Here is an 18,834-nt window from a genome sequence, read left to right as displayed (position 1 = left end):
TCTTGCACAGTTCCACAAATTCTCTAAATTTACCAAAAACTTCCAACTTTTCTTTAATCAAATAAATAGCAGTGAACTTAGAAAAATCATCAATAAACGTGAGAACGTATCTTTTACCTGAAGGTGTAGTTGTCTGCATTGGACCACAGACGTCTGAATGAATCAAGTCCAATTTATCCTTTACTCGATTCTTCGAACTCGGAAACTTTATCCTGCTCATTTTACCTTGAAGACATATCTCACAATTTAAAATGTTCTTGCAATCCTTAGTGCATTCGTCAAAATAAACACCGTCAACCAAATCACTTGATGGCAATGACTTTACTACTTGGATGTCTCTATGGCCAAGGATGCTATGCCATTTATGCACGCAATTGTTCATTGACTCCAACGCTGAATTTCTTATTGCACATATCATATTTGGTGTTTTTAATTTGTACAAACATCCACAAGGTTCTCCTAATGCAACTTGGACACCATCACGAACAATACTGCATACTTCATTATTGAACGTCACAACGTATCCCATTGTTGTTAAACGTCGTACAAAAATTTCCTTGTATATCGGGTACATATAAAACATTTGCAATCGTAACTGCTGTAACGTCACCTGACTTGTTGACAAATTTTGCGCGGACTGTTCCTTTACCAATCGCAGTTACTTTATGACCATTTGCCACGTAAATATTCTCATGATGCTTCTTCATGTCGGAGAAAATCTCGTGCTTGCTCGCCATGTGATTGGTTGCTCCGCTGTCGACTAACCAACCCTCGTTGTTTAACGTCATTGCTGCGAATAAGTGTTGAACAGCTTCACCCGCTTCGGCCGAATTTACCTGCTGCTGAATCTTGTCTTGATTTTGCTTTTTCTCTTTATGTGCAAATAATTTACGACAATCCTTTTTCCAGTGACCTTTACGCTTGCAAAAAAGACATTTTGATTGGCTGATATCAAATGTTCCTTTTGTATTGGACGACTCACCCTTTTTAGACGAACTAATCTTCAATACAGCTTCAGCATTATTGTCACGACTCCGTTCAAGACGTTTACGATATTCTGCGATGACTGCTGAACAAACGATGCTTGATGTCAATTCATCTCTGCGATTCTCCAATGTTGTAACCAAAACATCATAACTTTCCGGAAGGGAACTGAATATTGTGACACATAATATCAATTCCGGCTTCAAATCATCACCATATGCAATGAAACGTTGAAACAATTCCGTCATTCGTGCAACGTGAGCTTCGACATTGCCTCCTTCATCTAACCTTGTTGTCATGAGCTGCCGCAAAATGCTCACTTTATTGTTTGGCGTGTCCTTTTCATGAAAATCTTTCAAATTATTCCATGCACTTTTTGCTGTCTCACAGTGTCGAATGTGTTGTATTTGATCATCTTCTATGTTTAATGCAATTGTGGTGTGTGCCTTTTCATCCTTTAGTGTCCAATCGCTTGTAATTAGGTTTGGTGGATTCGTCGAAACTGCTTCCCAAACGCCTTTTTCGATCAATAACATTTTCATCTTATATCTCCAATTGAAATAATTTCCATTATTTAATTTTGTTATTATGTACTTCGATTCGGAACTCATTGTCTTTATCTAATCGTGTACGTGAGGTTAAAACTATTCACTTTATTTTCACTTAAACTCTTTTTAATTCTCAGCGGGTCTGGGCCCATAACCTATTGTAATTAGGTTAACTGCACAATAAGTTAACTAACTTGATGAGATTTAAGTGAAATTATATGACTTTATTATTTAATAATCTCTTTACAAAGAAAACTCTCTATTAAACCAAGAAACAAATCGGAAACGAATAATAAAAAAAAATCGCGACACTAGCGCTGCACATCGGCATAAACTAAATCTTATATAGACAAACTAAATATAAATTTGAATGCATGCAATAACTTTGTTTAACAAAAGGTTGTGAAACAAAACGGTGCATACATAAGTCAATAAATGTTTATCGACGTAAAAAAATGTTGCCTTTGAATTTTCCTTCAAAATCGGCACGAACTTTCCGGACGACCCAATACATTATCATTTATTAGTTATAAAGATATATCATACTTGAAAAATAAATTTTCTAATATACAATATGATTTCTACAGCTTCTCTTGGAATTGAACAAATGCATTAACTGGGATGAGAAATTGGATACTTTTATCAGTCATGCACCTGCATCGGAACTGAATAAGCAATTTTCGATGGACATGAAAAAAGCTTTATGCACAACAATCTACAAGCATGTAGGTACTTGCTGTACATGAATACAATGCGACACAAGTACCAAAAATTGCATCACCCGTAATTCTTTTGAAACCGACCGTACAATCGGTGACTTTTACTGAAAAGATTATATAAGGTTTAAATAAGGTAAATCGTATATAATTTTTAAAATATTTATACAAAGAAGGTGTGTTAATTATAAATGTAATTTACAGGTTACGAGCGGAAACGTCGAAGTTTATTACATTGATTGAAACCACGTTACGATGCTGGACAGTGACAAAGTTGTAGCTGCGATTAATGGAAGACAAATTGAAAGTATCAAAACATTACAGCCAAGTTATACAATAGATGACAGTAAAATCAATCCTGTCAAAGCTAGATCATAGAACATAGTTCCAAGAATTGAAAAAGTATGTAAGAAATATTCCATATGTATCCTCAAGTTTTAAGAGAGTTGATAGCTAGTTGAAATTGCATCTTGCAACGAGGTCATTCTGTACGAAGAGGAAATATCATCCATTAGTATTTGGAAAAAGCCACTGCGGAGAATTGCGATCCTGATGAGAATCAAACTGGGGTCCTGACATTACAAATCAATCTCTCAGTGTTGGCTGCCATTTGCAACTTACGTCATGTCACTGTATTATCTGACTAGGCAAACAAGCTGCCACTCTAGAAAGGTGATGATGAAATCTCTCTCGCGGTTTAGTAGACCGAATAGATGGATAGTAATAACGATGGTCCACACCCCGAGAACTCCAATAAATATAATAATAAAAGAGACGAGTCGCGAGTTTTCGTCTCTGAACAGAGGGTTTAGGCCAGCCACAATGATAAAAGTAGGGTGACAGGATCTCTATTAGGCTGCTCGACTCATGAGTTTCACTCTTGCAATGACATATGAGAATACTTCTATTGCGCCTTATCTCTACAGAGCTTTTTTGCATCTTGGGAATTTTGGACATAACAATATAATAGATGCCAATACCCATGAAGACTAAACTAGAGACTAGGAGGTTCAACTTATATGAGCGGATGCGTCAGATTATGAGCCCAAAAGTGGTTATCTACATTAAATCGAAATTCTAATTGTGATGTCTCTTATGTTCCATGACGCATCTTCACGTACAACACCGTGTGAGTGTATGTTAATAGATCCGTACAACAATCAATCATATACAACAAGTTTTTATTATTTACAAAAATGACAATGACAGTTTGCATTTTCCTGTTACTCATAAATGAAAAATTGCATCCCGATTCACTCCATTTATTCTCTCCTGACTTCCGATTATCAATAGTTTGTCGATCGTAATCGCTATCTGTTAAAACCGAGTTTTGGTCGAAACAATGAGTTGAACCTCCTGGTTTCTAGTCTTTATGCCAATACTATATTTAATGATTAAATAAAAAGGAAGGTTATATTTATAGATATATTTTTATGATTACTAATTGTAAACTACGTTTAAAAAATAAAAATACTATATATATATATATATATATATATATAGTATGTATATATATATATATATATAGTACTATATAATATAATACTACGTATTTCCAAAATATATGCAATTTTGTAATCTTTTTTAATTAGGATTCTAACGTATTTTTGGATACAATTATAATTATGATAATTATTAAGACATCATTATTGCTTAAGTTAATGAGTATCAATTGATAGAGATTCATGAGACTAGCAAAAACCTGGTTCAAAAAAATGTTTATTCTGATAATAATTATAAATAGAGAAATGATTATATAGTTCTCATATTCGTAAATATATTTTTAGTTTTCAATTATTAAATTTTCAATTTCTTTAAAAAGACATCGAATTAATTTATGCCTAGTAGATCGAATAGATATCACGTCGATTCTAATTTATTCCTTGATTCCATTCCATTCCAATCGTATGTCATATTTCTGTTGCATCTTATTGGATATATTATTTCTACCAGGAAATATTTTACATACGCTACATTAGAATACAATGTAATCACATTGACGTAAGAATGCAAAAGCTAGAATCGACAAAGATCATAACCTTATTACAATAGAAAGATCACGTAATAAAGTCAAGCTCATATCATATATTAATCGACTGTTTATAAATGATATCCGATAGATCCGATCTAGACTTGATGAAAATGCTATCTCATATAAAAAGCATATTCACTTGTTAGCTATCTCTTCGTGAAGAATCTCATAAAAGTGTTTTTTTCATGAACTCTATATCACAGTGTTAACTACAAGTAACTTACTGTTGGGCATCAAGTTCAATGGTTTTACATCTAAGAAAACAAAACATTAGATTAGACAAGTTTTATTAAAGTTCAGGTGTATTATTAAGGTACGTACGATTAATTGGATGTTTTGATTGTATTAAGAGAGACGAAATGTAAATTCTCTTTTTCCTATCTCACATAGATGGTTGGAAAGGATTTTTGGACTCAGTTTCCAAATAAGTTCCATGAACTTATCTATGTGCCTGCGTGTATGTTTCGTCTATCAACTTATGTAAATTATCATTTTCATATCTTTGAGAAGTTTTACAGCATGTTACATAATGTTACATAATACATGTCGTCAAAACACTATGTCGGAAATAAATTGCAATAAAACACGAAAATCTATTAAATTTTAAATTTATTTTTCCATTGTATTATTTGAAAAGTTCAGAATTACTTATGTATTATGTATTATGTACATTATTATGTATAATTGTGATGTCCCTTACGTTCCATGACGCGTCTTTACGTACCACACCGTATGAGTGTGTGTTAGTAGATGTATAATACAGTTGCATATGTACAACTAAAACATTTATCTTACATTTATCTTTATTATTCACGTTATACGCTGCTGACATACTAGGCATTTAATGATGATTTAATCTATAAAACAGAATATATACACTTTCTTCCAAGTTCTATCAATTTTCATATTGCATGCATCTGAGACATTGATTACTATCATTGTTTAAATCATTGTTTTAATAAAACATTTATAACAATTTTGTATCAGAGAATTTACATTACATACTTCTTTCTTACGTGAAACCTTAACATTAAAATAATTTCAACAACATTCCTATCGTAAAACCATACACTTGCCTTTAACAACTTGTTTGAATTATTAGAATCACATATTTGGAAACCATCCACGCAATAAGTGAGAGAAGAAAAAAGTTATTAAAAAAATAGGTTTCTTAAATAAACGTGCTGACATCAAACGATGGACTGTAATATGGAAACGATCAATGATCCTGAGGATATCGTTATTTCTGGCATTGCTGGTAGATTTCCTGAGTCCGATAACATAAAGCATCTTCAAGAGAATCTTTTGAATAAAGTGGACCTCGGATCGGATGACGAACGACGATGGATTCACCGTAATATATATTTATTTTATTACCAAAGCATGTTTTTCTTTAATTGTTGTTATAAAGGAATTGCTACTTTTTACATTGTCCACATTCCTATTGCGGACAAACTATTTATAGATTTGCTATTATCTTAAAATACCACGAAAAGAAAAATCGCAGCTGTCCATTAGAAACTTAAAGTGATATGATCAAATGCAAATAAAGCACTGTTGTTTATCAAGAGGCACGGTACCTATACAGCACAAAATATTCGGAGAATATCCTAACAACATGATTTCCATATATTCTGAGAATATTCGAAAAGAATATTCATAAACAGTTCCACGAATGTTCTAAATGTTATTGGTATGTTATTTGGTAAGTACTCAGAATATTCTAATGATATTTCAATGAATATTCTTATAATATTTTATTTCTTATAATATTTCCTACAATATTCCTAGAATATCCTATATAGAATACCCTATAAAATATATATAGAAACAGTCCATAAACATACGCAAAATGTTCATAAAATATGCTACAGAATATTTATAGAACATTCAGAAAATGTGAGTTTTTGTCTACTTCAAATGTTCCATGGAAGGTTCACAGAAACTCTGAAGTATTATATGAGAATATTCTAAACATTCTCCGATATTATTCTATGAATGATCATAGAACGATCTTGTGCTGTATGGGTAGTGTCTCGTGTCAAGTGTATGCGCAGCGCGAGAAGACAGCCTCTATTACGCGAAACGACGTTTCGAGAGACCGAAGTGATTATCAGATCTTAATAATGATTAATCCGATCAACTTCTAAGTAGGCTCAATGGATAGCTTCGGTTCGATTTGCATAAGAAAAGTGTTTTTATTTTTCTTCTACGTGTCCTACGAGCGGAAATATTACGATGCAAATTTCGAAATGTGACGATTTTACGATTAAGATACTTCGTTTTCTCCACCATCGTCGAGTGATGGTAAGTGGGCTCGCGGAAAGACGAATGAAAAAATGTGAAGTTCGCTAGTTTCGAGGCTACATGGTTCGAAATGACACGTAAATGTAGAGTCGATAATGCTAACTTCAATATCGAAAATCATCAAATGCAAAATTGTCACATTTCGAACTTTGCATAACTTTATAAATAAATATTTCTTTAGTTTTAATCAACTCTTAATACATTTTATACATTTAATACATTTTACGGTAGTTAAGAGTTATATTAAAATCAAAGCAATATTTATAAAGTTATGCTGTTTCTAATGATAATATCTTTTATGTTATTAAAACACAACAAGGTACAAGAAGCTTTCGGGATGTATCTAGTGCATTCTGTACTTACTTTTAGTATTTGTCTAATTTTAGATAAACTATTACAAACTATATAAAACATAATGTTAATAAGTAAAAATGAAAGCAGAATGCTAATATTTCGGACCAATTAAGAGATTATACATATAATTACAACAGGAAATCACCCAATCATAGTAATAGAACAAGAAAATGATGTGAGATCAAATACTTCATGTTTCAATACGAATATTACGTTTTAAGCATGTAGTTAAAAGATATCTATTATTGTATAGACTGATTCCGTTATGATTCCACGATTTTTTTCGTTGTTACAAAATTTCTATTGCAAAATTATAGTTGTTTCCCTGTTGCTGCGGTAAGTAATGTGTTTTATTATATTGTGTTCAAATATCAACAAAAATAGTATGTTTCAAATATCTGTAACAAAATTATCAAGATAGAAATGTATTAACCCTTTTGCGGTCGTATTAATTTTATACACAAGTGCCATGCTGGTCGGAAATAATTTTTATTGAACACTATTCGACACTAAAAATATAATGCAAGATACTATATTCAAAGATTACCCAATTTTACAGTTTTAAATGCGTTTATATTTTTAACATATTCAAAAAATATATTATAATAAAATTCTATTACGATACGATTTATAGTTTAAGAACCAAGTTTGGTAGGACCAACTAATAAATTTTGGAAACTGTGAGCACTGGCCACTTTCTTATGACGAACACTGTCTATACACAATATTAAAAATAAAAATTTATACGTTATTTCTATTATATCATTTAATTTACAGAATACCCAGACTTATCACGACGAGCAGGAAAAGTTAACAACCTCGATAACTTTGATGCGGAATATTTTGATATTCCCTTTGCCGAAGCTCATCAGATGGATCCTATGTCTAGGATGCTCTTAGAACACGCTTATGAAGCTATTGTCGATGCAGGGGTAAATCCGACTGATTTACGTGGAACAAACACAGGAGTTTTTGTAGGAGCATGTTATTCTGAAACGCAGAATGACCTTTTTTATGATAAACCAAGGGTAATAAAATGAAATACTTAATTACGTATGATTAAATATATTGCTCCAAATGATATGTGTATTGCTAACACAATATACATAACATATACAGGGTGTCTCACATAAGGGTAAAAATCTTTTACCCACAGGTAGAGCTCGTCAAAAATTGAATTAAAAAGTCTTATATCATTTTACAATCAACCACGTAAAATGTTGAGATATTAATAAAAGAAGATTGGCGAATCAGTATGCGCGATGCGGTGGAAGTCTTGTAGGCACGGCTTTTGACGTGAGACGTCAACACATCGTCTCTACGCTGTAAACATACTGTTCCATTCACAATCAGACTCCGACTTATTATTAATAAAATCAACCGTCGTGAGCGTCTGTTGCTACGCGTTCCTAGCAACGCATCTAAAAGTAGTACATGACTTTTTACTTCAAATTGACGAGATCTACCTGTGGGCGAAAGGTTGTTACCCTTATGTGAAACACTCTGCATATTAATATATTATAAAAAAATTATTTCTTACGTAAACATATATAAATAACTCAAACGTGTAAAATGAAAAAATATAATAATATGTAATAAAAAAGTATAATAATAAGAAATACTATCTAATAAGTAAAAAATATGTATTAAGTAATGCAAACTTTTTGAAACAGTTTATATAAATCTAACATAAGTTTATATAAAATTTATATAAATCCGAATACTTTATATGTATATGCATTAGATATCCAATTATGCAGTTGTTGGATGTAGTAAAGCTTTGCTAGCAAATCGAATTTCATACTGGCTGGATATAACAGGACCATCTGTTTCGACCGATACAGCGTGTAGTTCAAGTTTTACAGCTATAGATTACGCATATAGAAGCATCAGGTTGGGACAATGTGATGCCGCTATCGTCGCTGGTTCAAATCTCTGCTTGCATCCTTATGTATCTTTGCATTTTGCACGACTTGGTACGTTACATATGAAAATATCAGATATACATATAATTTATGATACAAACGGAAGGGATCATAAATATATGATCCCTTCCGTTATATATTTGAAGGGATCATAAATATATTTTATTAACTTGACACAATCGCACATTTCTATTGTCACAATTTTAGGAATCCTATCTTTCGACGGACGTTCCAAATCTTTCGATGATAGTGCAGATGGTTACATGCGTAGTGAAGCGCTTGTGGTCATATACTTGCAAAAGCTAAAAAATGCTAAAAGAGTTTATGCGACGCTTATTTACACTAAGGCAAACAGTGATGGGTACAAAGAACAAGGCATTACATTTCCCTCGACCGAACTGCAAGCAAAACTAATTGAAGAGTTTTACGATGAATGTCATATATTGCCTTCCTCTTTGAATTATTTGGAGGCTCACGGTACAGGTACTGAAGTGGGAGATCCGGAAGAACTCAATGCATTGGATAGTACCTTTTGCAAGAATAGAAAAATTCCTTTGTTAATTGGTTCAGTCAAGTCAAACTTGGGACATTCGGAAGCTTCTAGTGGCTTATGTCAAGTTGCCAAAGTAATAATATAAATATTATATATATTACAATGCAATTCCATTAATATTTTTCGAATTTCTTATTTCCTTTTCACTATTAACATATAAATGTATGCTACATGCTACATGACAACAAAATGAAAAAGAAAGAGGAAAATATTTGTCAATTACTTGTTATAAGGTAATAATTGCAATGGAAACGGGTGTGATTCCGCCAAATATACACTTCAAGAAAATCCGACGTGACGTGAAGGCTTTGGAAAATGGAAAGTTACGTGTAGTGACCGACCCGACTCCATGGAAACCTGGTTTAGTAGGAATTAATTCATTCGGATTTGGTGGATCCAATGTTCATGTGCTTCTGCGACCCAACCCAAAGATAAAAGTCAATAAAGGAATGCCAAATGATCACCTACCTAGACTCGTCGTTATGTCTGGTCGCACTGAACAAGCAGTCGAATCATTTCTAAATGAGGTAAATTTTGCGATAAATGATAAATGCGAGCCGATATATTAGATGGCTACAAAAGTTCTTACCGATTTGGCAATTCTTCTTTATTGAAATGAATCAATCGAGTATAAATCAATCAAAGTATTTTCCATCGTTTTCTATGACTTTTTCTCAACTTTCAACATTCGAATACCATGTCGAAAGAAGGAGCCGTCCTATAAGGCGATCCATTCATCGACCCATCAGCAGAACTTACGCACCGATCTTATTATTATAAAATTAAGCAAGTATATTAACGCAAAATTCATGTATGTTAGATCGAGAGCCAGCCAATAGATATTGAATATATTCGACTATTCCATGACATTTTTGCTACCGATATACTAAAGCACCCTTACAGAGGGTACACTATCATTGAGTCTGAAGCATCGTTGAAACCGATAAAGGAAATACAACAATATTCAGGCGTAAAACAACCAGTCTGTTTCGTGTTCTCTGGAATTGGATCCCAATGGCTTGGCATGGGTACACATAAGTGCTATAACATAGATTAGAAATCTAACTGCCTATGTAAAACTAAATTTGTATTTAATGTTGACAGGACAAGCACTACTGCAATTTCCAGTATTTTCTCAAACTGTAGAACGATGCAATAAAATTTTAAGTCCACATGGCGTGCATGTCAATGACATATTAACAAATGAACAGGAAACTAACTGCAACAACATATTGAATTCACTCGTGGGCATTACAGTAATGCAGGTGATAAAAAGTTTAAATATTCTTTCACTAATTGTCTTATGTAATAAATTCTACAGAACTATGTACAAGTAATCATACTGTAGTACATAAAATTTATACATATTATATTATAGTATAAAGAAATCTTTTTTCTTTAAGATTGGATTAATTGATCTCTTAAAATCCGTAAACATCACGCCAGATTATGTCATTGGTCATTCAATTGGTGAGCTCTGTTGCGGATATATCACCAACACTTTTACCATTGAACAAGTGATGCTATCTACGTATTATATCGGGCTGGCGTTAAATGATTCAAAACTTATTTGCGGTGCCATGATAAATATCGCACTCGGTTATGAGAAAGTAAAAAGCATATGTCCATCAGATATTGAAATCTCCAGCTTTGGTCCAAATAATTGCTGCATGAGTGGACCAAAGGCATCAGTAAAGTCATTTGCAGCTAAATTGCAGGTTCTTCCTTTCTTCTTGATATATTATGTATACTATTGTAGATGAAAAAAATTTTAATATATTAAAATTATTGCAGGCTAATAATATTCTTATCAACGAACTCGACTGCAACGATATCCCTCTTCATAGCCATTATCTCGTCCCTGCAAGAGCAGCGATTCTCGCTCACTTGAATAGAATAATACCGCAAACAATGACCAACAGTCACGTATGGACAAGTTCAGTTTGTGACACGAAATTATCATATGCTGAATATTTCACGAACAATCTATTAAGTCCAACGTTCTTCGAAAAAGTTATACAGTTAATCCCCAAAAACGCGCTAACTATAGAAATTGCGCCGCATGGAATTCTTCAGAATGTTATGAAGGATTTTTCTGACACGAATGTCTCATTGATTCAACACCATCGCAAGGATAATGTTAAAATATTTTTGCAAGGTTTAGGAAAGATATACAATACCGGTTCGCAGCCGCAACTAGCAAATTTGTACCCAACTGTACAATTTCCTGTCAGTCGCGGTACACCAATGATTTCACCATCAATCAGGTATACTGAATATTATTTCCCAAATATTTAAGTCATGAACAAATTGAGTTATAACTTTTCTTAATATATAATTTTCCTTTTCTATCTGTTTTTCTTGATTTCTTATTCTTCTTCTTCTTCTTCTTCTTCCTAAGATTATGTCTTGTTTTCTTTGTTTTTTCCCTTTCACTAAGTCTCCTGGGACGTTGAAGTCCAACTCTCGTACCATCTTTTGGGTGGTCGACCAGGAGCTCATTCTTCTTGATTTGTCGATATATATTAGAAGTATTTTTCGTATAATGTTTTAGGTGGAATCATTCTACGAAGTTGTATACAATGCAGTGTCACACATTGGAAAAGCGCATATATTCTGCCGAAAGAATTGCCACTGTGTCATTAAAAGATGAAGAAATGGAAACCTTTAGCGGCCACGTAATCGACGGACGAATCTTAGTGCCAGCGACAGGATATCTTGTTCTTGTTTGGGAAACGCTTTGCATGTTGACGCAGAAGCTATATGCCATCACGTCGGTTGTATTTGAAGATGTTAAATTTCTCCGAGCAACGCATCTGCAGAAACAGGGATCTATAGAACTAATAATAACGTTACAGAAAGGTAATGCTTGTGTAAGAAATTTATTTTACGATACCTTTGATCCCATGGAACTGATTAAGATGAAAGTAAATATTTGTATAATGTAATATTTTTGACCTCATTAAAGCTACCGGAAATTTCGAAGTAACACAAGGAAGTAATGCCGTCGTCAGCGGAAGGATTCGCTTTCCCACGAATATTGCTAACGAAAAACTATCATGCAGTTTTCTACAAAAAGATAACGAGGAAGTAGAAGTGATGACCACAAAAGATATTTACAAGGAGCTCAAATTACGCGGATATCAATATAATGGACTATTTCGAGGATTAAAAAGTGCATCAACTACGGGGCGACAAGGACATATAATTTGGAACTCTAATTGGGTGACATTCATGGATTGTATGCTGCAATTAAAAATACTTGGTACAGATACCAGAAAACTTTACGTTCCAACGGGCATACAAAAATTGGTAATTGATACCGAACTGCACGGACGATACGTACGCAATAGGAAGAGCGAAGATGAAGGTTGGTTGGCAAAAATAACATCATTCAATCAATTGAAAATTTTATTCTTTATATATCTTTATAGGGTTTCTTGCTAAAACATATAAGGACTACGATACAATAATATGTGGCGGTATAGAAATGAGTGGTTTAAAGGCTAGCCCTATAGCACGTCGAAAGACGACAGCAATTCCTGTTCTTGAACAGCACACTTTCGTACCTCATCGCGATGGAGCTGAGATATCTTTCAAAGATAGTGTGATCTTGTCGACACATCTCGCTCTGGAGCATCACCAAACCATGAAACCAAATATCATTGAGTTGATTGAAGATTGTGACAACATTACAGAAGAAGAACTAGCGTCTCCACTGTTTGACGAAATCTTGAGTAATTTACCATTAATTCAACCCACCATTAATTTGATTGCAAGAACTGATCGCTTCAATGGCATTACATTTCCTCCAAGTATCACAATTTCACCGACAAAAACATTTTCTAAAAAGGATAATGCCATATTAGTCACGGGATTTAATTTATTAACAAAAGACAAAAGTGAAACATTAAAGGAAGCATTACTGTCTTTACAAGACAATGGTTTTTTGTTGGTACGAGGAAAACCTGTTACAAACAGTGATCTAACAAATATTACAAAAACGTATAGTTTGGTAGTAGTGCTTGAGAAACGCATAAAAGAGAATCATCATATCACACTTTTGAAGAAGAAACGGCAGTCAATTAGGAAAACAAAAGTTGTACGCGTGAATAATTATGAGTTTTCTTGGCTGGAGGAACTCAAAGAAAGTTTAAACGCGGATATTGAATCGAGTACCGCTGCGAGAATAATATTGGTTGGTGAAAAGGATCCAGAATGTGGATTGTTAGGTTTTGTCAATTGTTTGAGGAAAGAACCCGGTGGTGAATTAATCAGAGGAGTGTTTATTCAGGACGAAACTGCACCAGACTTTTCTCTACAGGAACCATTGTACGCGCAGCAACTTGAACTCGATCTTATTATGAATGTTTTGCATCCGGGAAAAGTGTGGGGATCGTACAGACATCTCCCGTTAAACCCACCGACATTAAAGCCCGTATATCATGCGTTTGTTAATCAAATGGTAAAAGTGATTTCTAAATTGATTTCCCTGACTCTATTATTTATCCATAACTAATTTGATTCTTTTTCTTAGATCCGTGGTGATTTGAGTTCACTTAATTGGTTGCAAGGTGCACTTACCCCAATGGATTATCAACACCAAAATCTCGTTCATATAATTTACGCACCTATTAACTTTAAAGACGTAATGATTGCAACTGGCAAAGTCACCGTGGATTCACTCGCATCTCGTGGACGGCTTGAGGAATGTTTTATAGGCTTCGAATATGTCGGCATCGACAATGCTGGTCGCAGAATAATGGGAATTTGCGAAAATCGGTATGTTTTCGCAGCAATTTATCCAAAAGTACATTTTGTTAATTGTCGAATTTACAAGGATTACTTTTGTATATTGGTAATTCTATATTTAAAAATTTTTAAATAAATTGTAAGACTACTTATCATTGATTCCGGTTTAATTTACCTAGTTTTATTTATTAATATCAAGATAAATTACATCTTATGAGTACAAATGGTTTACGTACTGATAAATAAAATAATTGTTATTTTCAGATGTATCTCAAATATGCAACAAATCGATAGAAAGCTATGTTGGAGTATTCCAGAGGAATGGACTCTGCAGGATGCCGCGACAGTTCCATCTGCATACTGTACGTGCTGTTATGCATTATACATCCGTGCAAAAATGAAGAAAGGCGATAAGGTATTAATTCACTCGGGTACTGGTGCCGTGGGACAGGCAGCGATTCACTTGTCGTTACACAAGGGCTGTGAAGTGTTTACAACCGTGGGCACTCCAGAAAAACGAAAATTCATAAGAGATACCTTTCCATCCATTCCGGAGAGTCACATCGGAAATTCGCGCGATACCAGCTTCGAGCAAATGATATTACAACAGACCAAAGGTCGTGGCGTAGACATCGTATTGAATTCGTTAGCCGAAGAAAAACTTCAAGCGTCTATCCGTTGTCTGGCGAGAGGCGGATGCTTTCTGGAAATTGGAAAATATGATCTACAGTCCGATAATTTATTGGACTTAGCAATTCTTTCAAAAGGAATTAAATTTTTCGGTATTATGTTGGATAATGTTTTCATAGCTTCCGAGAAGATCAGAGATCATATTTACACAGTAGTAAATGAAAATCTTAAAGCCGGAGCAGTAAAACCTCTTGTCAGGAAAGTTTTTCAGAAGGATGAAGTGGAGGCTGCATTTAGATACATGGCAGCCGGAAAACATATTGGAAAAGTAAGTCAATTAATACTTAATATTATTCGCAAAGGTATTTAAAACACATTTCAAAGTATGATCAAAGCACAGCATGATATATAAGTGTATTATCGTAACATGTTGAATATTGCAATTTCAGATAATAATTAAAGTACAAGAAGAAGATGATTTTGTGAACGCACCTATTCTCGCACTTCCGCGATATTATTGTCCTGCTAATAAAACGTATGTCATCTTAGGTGGTTTAGGCGGCTTTGGTTTGGAATTAGCCGATTGGTTAGTTATTCGAGGTGCACGCAATCTTGTGTTAATCTCACGTTCTGGAATAAAGAACGGATATCAGCATAGGAAAATTGAATTATGGAAATCATATGGAGTAAATGTTTCAATAATGTCTAACATTGACGCATCAAATACCAACAAATGTGAACATATATTAAAAACAGCAGAAATGTTGGCGCCCGTCGATGCTATATTTAATCTGGCTGTAGTATTGAATGATAAGCTGTGTCAAAACCATACCGCAGAAACATTTCAAGAGTCTTTCAAAGCGAAAGCTTGGGCCACGAAAAATTTGGACCAATTGTCTAGAAAGATATGTCCACAGCTTCGATATTTTGTTGTTTTCTCTTCAGTTTCTTGCGGCAGAGGAAATGCTGGACAAACTAATTATGGCATGGCAAATTCCATTATGGAAAGGATTTGCGAGAGAAGATCGCGAGAAGGTTTACATGGTTTAGCGATTCAGTGGGGTGCTGTGGGCGATGTCGGTATCGTAGCCGATATGATGGACGATGACAAAGAAATGATAATCGGTGGTACCTTGCAGCAGAAGATATCTTCCTGTATAGAAAAGCTGGAGGAGTTCTTGTTACAGGAACATCCCATTGTGGCAAGCATGGTTGTAGCTGAGAAATGCTCCAGCTCTTTTGGTGCAACCGATATTGCTGGTTGTGTGGCTAATATTATGAGTAAGTTATGAAGTTTGTTGCATTGAAAGTGTAATGAACAGTTACGCAAAGTATTTAGGTATATATTATATATAAGATCTAACAATAGAAACTAAAATATTAAATTTTAATTATAGGTATAAAGGACTTGTCTAGTATATCTCACCAGACGCCGTTGTCTGAGCTTGGGATGGATTCTATGATGGCCGTCGAAATAAAGCAGACTTTGGAACGGGATTTTGACACGTTTCTTACAGTACAGGATATCCGTACTTTAAATTTTGCCAAACTCAAAAAAATGTCTGACACTGAAGCGGAAAATGCGAAAGATGGCACATTCGGTCAAGATGTGAATGACTTAGCTGGTATTAAATTACTCGTACGTTTAGTAGGACAAGAGCAATCATCCGATGTATTAGTTAATCTTCCAACAAAACAAAACAATACGAAAAACGATATATTTTTATTACCTGGAATCGAAGGTTCCGGAAGTATATTTAATCCGCTAGGGCAAAAGATTGAAGCTTCAGCTACTTGTATACAGTATGGAATGTACAACATTGGTACGAGTTTTACTTCAATAAGCGGAATCACCGATTGTGTTTTGCAAGTATGAATCTTTTATCCTCTTGACATATTACATATATGTATATTATATTTATAATGTATAGTTGTATACGTTATAATTGATATTTGTATGTTGCAATTTGCAAATGATGAAAGTAGAAGAAGATACAAAGATAATATCATAAAAGAATATTTATGTACTTTTATTGTGCTATATTACATTTTTATTTGTCTTTTTGTCCCTTTTTGTAGCATATCGTGAATAGTAAGAAATTGCGAGAGAAGTTTGTAATAGTAGGCTATTCATATGGATCAGTAATCGCTATTGAATTAGCGCATAGGTTGGAGAAACTAAAGATGCAGTGCCGATTAGTGCTCATTGATGGGGCACCGGAATACCTAAAAGTAATAGCACAACAACAGTTACAGTTTTCTACAATTGATGAATTTCAGAATAATATTCTACTAAGTATAATGGATATGATGCAATCGATAAATAGTGGAAAGGTATGTTATCACAGTTAACATTCCTGAAAAAGAAAGAAATGTTATAATATATAATTATAATTAAATATAATTTTTATAGCTTCTATTAGACTTGAACAAATGCAGTAACTGGGACGAGAAATTGGATACTTTTATCAGTCATGCACCTCCAGCGGAATTGGGTAAACAATTGTCGATGAACATGAAAAAAGTATTTTGCACAACAATCTACAACCATTTACTTGCTCTCCGTGAATACGATGTGACGCAAATGCCGAAAATTGCATCACCTGTAATACTTTTGAAACCGACTGAATCATCAGTGAAGTTTGCTGAAGAAGATTACGGCTTGAGTAAAGTAAGTAGTATGATTTCTCAACAATATGCTTATACATTTTATACAAAGAAACAATTTTAATTAGATGTGACTTACAGATTACAACAGGGAATATCGAAGTGCATTATGTTAATGGAAATCATATTACAATAGTGGACAGTGATGAAGTTCTAGCTGCCATCAATGGAAAGCGAATTGAAAATTGAAATTGTGAACATAGCAGAATTAAGATTGATAAATGAAAAAAATAAAAAGAAATTTAATAAAAATATATTACAGAAAGAACTATGTATTAGTTCTTTCTATAATATAGTTTTGTTACATAATGTTGAGATCCAGGAGACAAAAATAAATTCTGGTAAATGTTAGGATTAGCAATCTCATCAATTTCAATAACTTTACAAATAATGAACGACGGTTAAACTTTTTGTAAATTAATCGGAGCGATGTCGTTGAAAATATATGAAAATTATTGGAATTGGTGAGATCGTCCCTTATTTAAATTAAATATTATAGAATCTATAGAATTAAAATATAGAATCTAAGATAGTTTGTTTTGGGATAGTTAAGGTACAGGGGCAGGGGCAAAGTCCCTCCTGCGTCTTCTGTGAAATCATATAATGCTACATAAGTTTTAAAGTTTCGGTAAATATTATGATTAGAGACAACGTCACTGATTGCAATGATCGTATAAACAACAGGCGACAGTTAAAACTTTTCAACTATAAAGTAGTTAGCAGTTTTTGATAATATAAGTCGGGGTTATTAAAATCAGGTCGGCCCTAATCTTTACATTTACTCAAATTTTTTACTTCTTCATTATAAAATTGTTATAGAACATGATGTTATTTGTAATTGTATTTTGCATGAATAAATAAAAAAGTTATCCAATAATATATTCTAGTACAAAGATTATTGTATTTCTATTGTGACTGTTATAAGCGCAGAGGTTGTGATATCAGATTCTCAGAAAAGAACTATACGCAGCGGTTATAGTCAGCGATTATACTCGAGTTCACGTATTCATTATCGCCTTTGATTATAGAGGGTGTCCCGAAATTAAATGTCAAGACTGGGAGCGTGTGGGGAATTGATAAACTAACAAAAGACCAAAGTCCTCTAGAAATTTGCTCGTTTCTGCTTCGTTTTGAAGAAAAGTGCAAAAAACGAAAAACAATTTACGTTTCATCATAAAACGTAAAGTAATATTGAAATTGTTAGATTTATTTTTAACCAGGTAGATTATTTGATGCCAAACAATACTAAAATAATCGTAAAAAACCAAGAAAAATAATATTTTTTATTTTTCACTTATGTTTATTTATATTTATTTATTCATGTTTTCAGTTATTTAATGAAGGGATTGTTTAAAGTGCTGATCTT

At 33.5% G+C, this 18,834-nt stretch overlaps 1 protein-coding gene across 1 annotated transcript; it reads left to right on the top strand.

Moving 5' to 3' along the window:
* Nucleotides 1-4,142: 4,142 nt before the first annotated feature.
* On the top strand, nucleotides 4,143-18,347 carry LOC105277111 (fatty acid synthase). The gene is made up of 20 exons (XM_026968271.1): nucleotides 4,143-4,593; nucleotides 5,383-5,634; nucleotides 7,719-7,969; nucleotides 8,686-8,917; nucleotides 9,074-9,492; nucleotides 9,653-9,946; nucleotides 10,240-10,447; nucleotides 10,524-10,684; nucleotides 10,823-11,137; nucleotides 11,214-11,686; nucleotides 11,974-12,281; nucleotides 12,388-12,789; nucleotides 12,854-13,884; nucleotides 13,957-14,201; nucleotides 14,436-15,129; nucleotides 15,251-16,082; nucleotides 16,199-16,671; nucleotides 16,881-17,135; nucleotides 17,215-17,472; nucleotides 17,550-18,347. Exons 2-20 carry the CDS (start codon nucleotides 5,478-5,480, stop codon nucleotides 17,655-17,657), a joined length of 7,116 nt encoding a protein of 2,371 aa, XP_026824072.1. The 5' UTR covers nucleotides 4,143-4,593; nucleotides 5,383-5,477; the 3' UTR covers nucleotides 17,658-18,347.
* The last annotated feature ends 487 nt before the right edge of the window (nucleotides 18,348-18,834 follow it).

The sequence above is a fragment of the Ooceraea biroi genome, chromosome 3 (assembly GCF_003672135.1).
Source record: "Ooceraea biroi isolate clonal line C1 chromosome 3, Obir_v5.4, whole genome shotgun sequence".
NCBI classification, from domain to species: Eukaryota; Metazoa; Arthropoda; class Insecta; order Hymenoptera; family Formicidae; genus Ooceraea; species Ooceraea biroi.
The sequence above is the reverse complement of the archived record's forward strand: the minus strand, read 5'-3'. Positions and strand labels throughout refer to the sequence as shown.